The sequence below is a fragment of the Typha angustifolia genome, chromosome 8 (genome assembly GCF_048772165.1).
Source record: "Typha angustifolia cultivar Huaian chromosome 8, ASM4877216v1, whole genome shotgun sequence".
Taxonomy (NCBI): Eukaryota; Viridiplantae; Streptophyta; class Magnoliopsida; order Poales; family Typhaceae; genus Typha; species Typha angustifolia.
Window position 1 is genome coordinate 5,794,071 of NC_133246.1, and position 7,641 is coordinate 5,801,711.

The 7,641-nt window shown below is 40.5% G+C and overlaps 1 protein-coding gene across 4 annotated transcripts; it reads right to left on the reverse strand.

The window, feature by feature from the left end:
* Window positions 1-2,197: 2,197 nt before the first annotated feature.
* On the reverse strand, window positions 2,198-5,228 carry LOC140766137 (probable methyltransferase At1g29790). Of its 4 annotated transcripts, none has more exons than XM_073105582.1 (2): window positions 5,000-5,228; window positions 2,198-3,850 (listed from the first exon to the last, which is right to left on the reverse strand). In XM_073105582.1, the coding sequence occupies exons 1-2, from the start codon at window positions 5,095-5,097 to the stop codon at window positions 2,419-2,421; spliced, it is 1,530 nt and encodes a 509-aa protein (XP_072961683.1). In that variant the 5' UTR covers window positions 5,098-5,228; the 3' UTR covers window positions 2,198-2,418. The 4 variants fall into 4 exon arrangements, with proteins under 4 accessions (XP_072961683.1, XP_072961684.1, XP_072961685.1 ...); XM_073105583.1 differs by having other exon boundaries at window positions 2,198-3,928; window positions 5,000-5,147; XM_073105584.1 differs by having other exon boundaries at window positions 2,198-3,855; window positions 5,000-5,120.
* Between the last annotated feature and the right edge of the window lie 2,413 nt (window positions 5,229-7,641).

The window sequence follows — 7,641 nt, forward strand, 5'->3', positions numbered from 1 at the left end:
ATCTCACTCTCTCCAAATCATCTTCGCTCACAGCAAAATCGTCAAGAGCCCTCAACTCATAAGTGGATGCCATGACCCGACGTACCGCTAAAGGTATATCCTCACCTCATAGTCATATTTCTACTATCATCGTAATCTCATTCTAACAAGGTAGTGTAATTACCTGAATGCCACTCAGGCTAACAACCTCAGGTATAGCCTGCTAATAATATAAGTACTATACGATACACTCCACTATTAAACCTGAGTTGAGTGAGTGGAGGGCATTGCCTAGTCAAAACTCAGTTAGCTAATGATAGGTGCAAGTAGTGTAGTGTCGGTTATTATATAAGTTATGTCATAGTCATCATGATCTCTACATTTATCACAAAAATATATACAAGAGTATTTCATGCAAGATGAACAATGGTTACACTAAATGCATACGCTAGCAATATCATATTATAACATCATGAATAGTATACTGTCAAGCAATTACATCATTTTAGACTCATAAAATCTACTCGCTTAGGGATATCCACAATACTCTAATCCTTCTCAACTAGCCAGCTCCTCCGGAATACCGAAATCCTCCTCGCGATGTGTCGAGCTTAATAATTCATGCTAATAAAGTCATACATAGGGTTAGTGAATTAATGAAATTAATTACCCTCTCATAGGATTTAGGTTCAACTCTTAGGTGCAGGTGGGTGTATTCGGTCTCTACGTTTATTCTACCATGTTCTTCAGATCACTTAATATTATTTAAGGGGGGCTATCTGGGGTATAATTCAAATCCTGATCAATGATATGCGTCAAGGGTTTCCTACGATTCATATTATCCTAAAATTTACTCTATTTAGATAATAAAAAATTATTTTTTAGGGAAATAGTTAGACTAATTAATAAAGTGAGGGTAAGGAAATGAGGCTTATAGGTACAAAACATCTCCATGGGCCTAGACTGGGCTTTAAGCCTAGCCCAGCTGGTTGGCACCCAGTGGTGGTGCTGGATTAGGCTCGAGCCCAATCCAGCAAGGCAAGAGGACCTTGGTAGGCTGCAGTCTTATCCGCAGCCCACCGAGAATGGGTTTCACGGGTTGCGATCTAAATCGCAGCCCACTAAGTGAGGGGTTTCATAGGCTGCAGTCTAAAACACAGCCCACCAAGAGATAGGTGGGGGTTTGCTTAACCCCCACACTCTCTCACAATCTCCTTCCAAGGGAAGGAGACAGAGGAGGAGGGAGGTCAAGGTTGCTGTCGGTGACTGATGTTGCTAGCAACCAAACCTCGAGACCAGCGACCTATGCACATCACCTAAGAGTGGGTGGTTAGTCGGAGGAAAGGGAAAGGAAAAAGAGGAGGAGGGACTCGAGCTCGACGACAATGGGGCCGTAGCTCGAGCCCGCGGTGTAGAGGTTTTAAGACCATTCCAACGCCCACGGTGGGAGTGGGAGTAGCTCACCCAGCAGTCGGGGTGGCTGATGAGGCCACGGGGTGCACTCCATGGCCGGCGGCCATGGAGGTCCCCCCCTACTAAGAGGCTTGAAGCCCACTAAGAATGATATCCACTTCTCCCACACCATTAGCCTATTAGACAGAGCTCTTGGACCGGATGGGTAAAGAAGAAAAGTTGTCGGTCGACAGGAACTCCGATGAAGGTGAGCTGGAGAAGATAACTACCGCAAATACATGAGAGAGTTAGGGCTTTCGAAGAGTGGTTTAGGGCTTGGATCCGCACGGTTCAGCGCCGGGGCCGGGGCTTCGTCGGCTCCGGTGTCGACAGCACGATAGAAGAAGAGGGAGGGAGGAAGAGATGGTGGTGGTGGGGTGGAAGAGGAACAGCAGGTGGCGTACACGAAAAAAAAATGTAGAGGAGGACAGGGAGTAGGTCACCGGCAAAATATTTTTTTTTTCATTTTAAATCTGGGTGTCACAGTGCAGTACTCCTGACGAGGGAATTGAGAGACATCTAAAATGACTAATATGGTAATATGCCATTCTTTCAAATTTTGGGTTTCTCTGCTTATTAAAATAGTTCTCTTCTTTACTTTATAGAGTCTAGGAGATATTTGTCAAGAAAGCCACAATGGTGGTAGGAAATATACTGTGCAACGAAAGCATATTAAAGCTTGTCTCAGAACCAGGACTCATCTCGTATCAGTAAACACCAAAATACATTAGAAAGACTGCACAAAACACTGATGCTTAATTGAGAATTTTAATTGATACTGGAACAACTATTACCCTTGTATTTAGAATGACTGTTAGTATCATGACAATAATGCATTAGAAAAATATAAGGAAAATAAAAGGGACAATAAATCTGATCATGCCCAAGCATGAGATTCACTAGGTAACAGGTTACAACAAACAAGTATCCCGGAAATCGATCTTTGTATGGACTATCAACCTCGAGTTAGACACCAATCACAAGAGATCATAGTGATCTAGGGGGCTTCTCTAACAATGCAGAGAGGTATACCTCATCCTTGGACTTGAATGAAACCACCCACTTGTGCTTCTTGTACCTGAACTGCAGGAACATGTACATGAAATCGTCCAGATCCTTTCTGCTGCAGAAGAACTTATCCACCCAGAGCAGCCCCCCTGGCCTCAGCACACGATCCCAGTCAAACAGGATGAAGTCCAGCAACTGGAGGTCGATCCATCCGTCGAGGAACACACTCGTATGGATCATATCCATAGTGTTGTCGAACAACGGCAGCCGCTGACTCACTGTGGTGTAAAGCGGGATGAGTCCTCTCAGAGCTATCATCTCACTGAATGGCGCGCCTACGTTCAGCGCAGTCGAAATTATAGTCACATCGAACTCCCTCATTCTGGCAGCAAAGCTCCCAGTGCCAATGCTAACGTCGAGTCCAATCCTGATCTCCCCAGGCTTCACTGCAAGCACATCCTTAATGAGAAAGTCTGCAAGTGAGCCATTCTTGACCCATTTCACCTTCTCTTTCTCCAATTCAAAGCACCCGATGCACTTAGAGAATCCCCTCCTGGGATTTTTGCTCGATAAGCACTTGAAGTCCCGGCATTGGTACTTGCTCCACCGCACGTTGCGGTTGTCCGGCATTGTCCATAGAGACTCATTGATCGGGAGAGGCCGCTGGTAGAGCTTCGATGCGCGGGTCAAGCACCGCCTCCTTGGGAGGGGATCGCAACCCCCCAACATTAGCTTCTGGCCCAAGTTCCAGTCATCGTTGCAATAGGATCCGATGTCGTAGTTCATGTACTCCTCGAGTTCCTTCCTCATGAGCACGCAAGCATGACCTATAGTGTTGTAGGTCTTATTTGTTGAATAGACGCTGAGCTTTGCGCCTCGGTTTCCCTTGGACGTGATGTATTTACGAGTTTCCTCCACCGTGAAGAAATTGATCAGGGGGTCCTCCACTATAGAACCTGACACGGATCCATCCTCTGGTTGGGGTATTCGAATCAGCCTGAGGGCAATGTGCGCACTGTAGAGGGGCTGGATCACCTCCTCTTCAAGGAACCTCTTGAACTCAGACATAGTGATGTTCTGAGCTAACGCAGCTTCCTTCTTGGTGTTGTCCTTGTTCTTGTTCTTCCCAATATTTTGAACAGTGGATTCGAGCTTTTCCTGAAGCTCCGAGAGCTGTGTGACAACGTCGTCAACCCGGTCAGAAAGAGCCTTTAGATCGAAGTCTGCGTATCCCTCCTTGAGAGTATGGAACTTCTGGGATGCATCTTTGTTGTCATGGAATAAGGGGCTGGTAGAGTAGAAGCGATGGAGGTTGGCAATGCTGATGAAGATGACGAACACGCCTATTATGATCTGAATCACGGCCATAACTCTTGTAAACCCGCACTTGGAAAAGCATAGCCCCTGCATCCTACACTTGTGTAGGTTAGGAAGGAGCTCAATAACCAGCAAAAACCTCTCTAGCTATCTTTAATTCGGTGCCTTGCTCCTATTTTATCAAGAAAAGATGCATATTGTAAAGATCTTCATGCAATAACTGAACAAATTGACACTTTGATGTGAAAAACATTATCTGGGAAGGTCCTATATCCTTCAGAGTTGGGATATCCAGTGTACTAACTAAATTCACAAGGTGTACAAAATTTAGAAAATGTTGACAGTTTTGAAATAAAAGCTGAAAGCATCTGTACATATAAAAAGAAAGTCGCGTTATCTCTGAATATCAGAAAGCCCAAAGTAATCCTCAATCAACATCAGAAAATCGAGATGCTGTTAACAAAAACTGAAAAAAATTCAGGCACAATTCAACAGAATTAACTTATAATATTTGCCGTCGATTAAGAGCAAGAACTATGAAAGGAGAAAAAGAAATGAAATGGGAAATTAGTTGAATATGTAGATAAGTTAACCTCCTACTGTAAGGCCAAGTTAAGAGCTTGCAAAAGAGAAGTGGCCCAGAACAGAGTTAATATAGCAATATAGGAACGGAAATTGAGCAGATGATGGGCTAACAAACAAGAAGGAAAAATTAAACAAATATGAAGAAGGCACAGGAAGTCTTTTTTTTAAATGTCTGTTATGTAGATTTCTGAAAAGAAATATTAGGAATCAACTGAATGCTGATCCTTAAAAGAGAATATTATGAACTTATAGTCTGATGCCAAATATAACAATTTAGCTTCTTTGCAGTACGAATGTCAATGGATTAAAACTTATTGTGATCTCAATGGATTAAATCAACAGATAAAGCATCAGATATAACATAAATATCGGTTCGTTTGGAACCTATGAATATACGTTAACACAATAAGCGACAAACAGGGCACTCCAAATCTCTATCCATTTCGAAATGAACTTGGGACGATCTTCTAAACACAACAAAACATTCAAAGATTTCAACTAGTTTGTGCTCGAGTTCACTTTAAAACTCTATAAATAAGATCTAAACAAAAAGATCGCCATTTCGCACAATCTAGAAAAGCCAACAAACACATCAAGAAGCAGGGCAGAGCCAAACAGTGCAATCAAAGAGAACGTAGACGCGAGGCAAGAAACTTACGGGCTTCGAAGTCGGGCGATCTTCTCGAATTGATGGCGACGACGCCGTTGAAGAAGAGCGACGCTTTCGCTAGCATAGTAGCTTTTGACCAAACTCATAGTGCGTCACTAAAAATGTACCCAAATAGGTGGGTGTCATAAGTATATATTTGAATATTAGGTGACATGGAAGAACTATTTTGGTACCTATAAGGCTACCTATAACTTTGAAGAAGTAATGCCTAAATAAATTAGTTAGGCATCACTTTTTCGTATTTATGTGTATCATAAGTCGCTCATAAAGCTAATGATTCACGTTAAATAGATCCTCTCAGCTAGTTATTTATTTAGGTTTATATTTATAAAATCCACCTATTTAGAATCCTCGATACATTTGGGTGGTGGTGGAACTGTCAAAATTTTCTGGCATATATGTTAAATTAACATTAGATCGTAGTCCAGCACGTGTTGAGGGTGAGGGGAGTTGAAAATCGCGTGCTTGGTGCCACCTCTCTCTTTCTCTCACTTCTTTGGCGTGTATTGAGATCTGCGATGGTAGTCGGCATTTTAAATCTGGGAAGCGACGCGGTTACCCGCAAATCCTGCAGCATGGAGCGAGTTACCATCTGAGATATGACTTTCTTTTTTCTTTCTTTATTTTAAATGAGGATCGAACCAAACTTTGAAGTCCAAATGACAAAATGATAGAATCATAGCTGAAGAATGAGTAGACATTTTGCTGGCCGGCCCGGTTGGTATTTGGGCCCAGGTTGGGCTTTGTGGACGAGGGAGAGAGAGAATGGGAGAAAGAAGAGAGAAATGTGGCGAAGATGGGTTTGCTAGATGAGTAAGAAGATTGCAGAAAGAGAAGATAAACATGGAAGAGTTGGGTTTGTGGATGAGGAAGAATTAAGACAGAAGAAAAATCTGGGGAGGAATAAGAAGGAAGGGGGGAGTTACTGTTGGAGGAGGCATTTGAATTCGTGATTATGTTCTGGATGGGTACGCTCTTGCCGATGTGTTACAGTAGTAATCGTAAATGAGTAATTATTCTTGCCATACAGTGGTTATGGATGGGTAAGAGATGTGCCCTTTTAATTCCCAAGGAGATAAGAGTTCATAACATTATATGTGCATAGATAAATTATCGAACTATATAAATCTTGCCTGTTTGAAGATTGAATTGAAATTAATTCCAAGCGTAATCAAATTATGGAGCTCTATTCTTTTTATTTAAATTTGAGCATATTGTGAGTTAGGACAAAAGGTCGAATCTAGACAAACCACATGATAAGCACAATCAAGTATAGTTCTAGCCACACTTAATTCAAGCTTGAATTGGATCGAGAATGACTTGATTTTAAAAGTAGATATGAACCTTTAGATCTTGGTCTAATGTTTCTAAAGGTGGCTCAGTTGCTAACGTTGTCTTGGGGATAGTTCCCTAAGTAAGAGGAAAAATGTTATAATGAAGAGTTGGATGGGGAGGAGGAGGATGTAGGATTAGGAGAAGCAAAGTAAGAACGCAAGTTAGAAAATTCAAAAAGTTTAAATTTATAAAGACTACATTACATTCTCTTTCTTCTTTTGGGGATTTAATATATAAAAATATACATTTTACATACTTTGTAATTCACACTCGGTTTTTTAGAATTCTATAACCCTAGTTCTCTTTTTTTCTATAATTTTTATTTAATACCATAAATTAATTTGAATGGTACCAGCAACGAAATATTATATTATAATATATTGAATAATTTATTAAAATACTTAAATTACCCCTATCTCCTTTATCATCTTCTCTCCTTCCGACCATCCTCATCATCTCATTATGCCCAAGCTGAATTGGAGCTCACTCCATCTTCTTCGGCTAACACCCGATCGAGGCAAGGATAGGTAGAACAAGAGGAGGAAGAAGACGAGGGAAGATGGTGCAGCAGCAATGGTGGGAGGAGGTGGTTGGGAAAAAAATAAAAGAAGATGGTGGAGGGGTAGAAATGATGGAAGGGACGATAGGGGTATTACTAATTTTAGTAATTTGGTTAACGTCAATTAGTCAAAATAATGTTACGATGTTAAATAAAAATTATAGGGAAAAAGAGGGGTTGGATTATAAAATCCCCGAAGACGGGTATGAATCACAAAATAGGTAAAATGTAAGTTGTAATTTGTAAAATTCTCTATTCTTTATTGTTTAATTTTATGCTAAAACTATCATAATTGTCTTTTGATCATTTTCTATAAAGAAATTCGGGTCAAATTATAATTACTGATCATATAGGATAAATATGCGAGTTTTTGATCAAACTAACCCTTAAATTTTATTTACTAAATAGACCACACCTCAAACTTAATATCAAAATAGTTCTTTTTTTTATCAGCTCAACATCCATATCATCAACTAGATAATAAAATATTGAATTGATTAATATTTTACTTATAAGATGAATCGCTAACAGGTTTAGCATTGTTGTGCATAATCTAACAAACTATCGAAGTGTTTTCACACTCTGTGTGATCCAATCTTGCCAAATAGAAAAGAGATATAAAACAGTAATAATGAAGAAAATCTATATAAGAGTGGAGAACTCTTACAATTGAGAGAAACCACGAGGCAATAGAAAAAATCTACTAAGCAAAAGAACATAGTACACCTACTAAAAT

Bases quoted from the DNA above. Each gene is read 5' to 3' on its own strand.
- LOC140766137 (XM_073105582.1), bottom strand. From the start codon at position 5,097: ATGAGTTTGGTCAAAAGCTACTATGCTAGCGAAAGCGTCGCTCTTCTT. The intron at 3,851-4,999 runs GTAAGTTTCTTG...ACACAAGTGTAG, and splicing joins ATCGCCCGACTTCGAAGCCC to GATGCAGGGGCTATGCTTTT.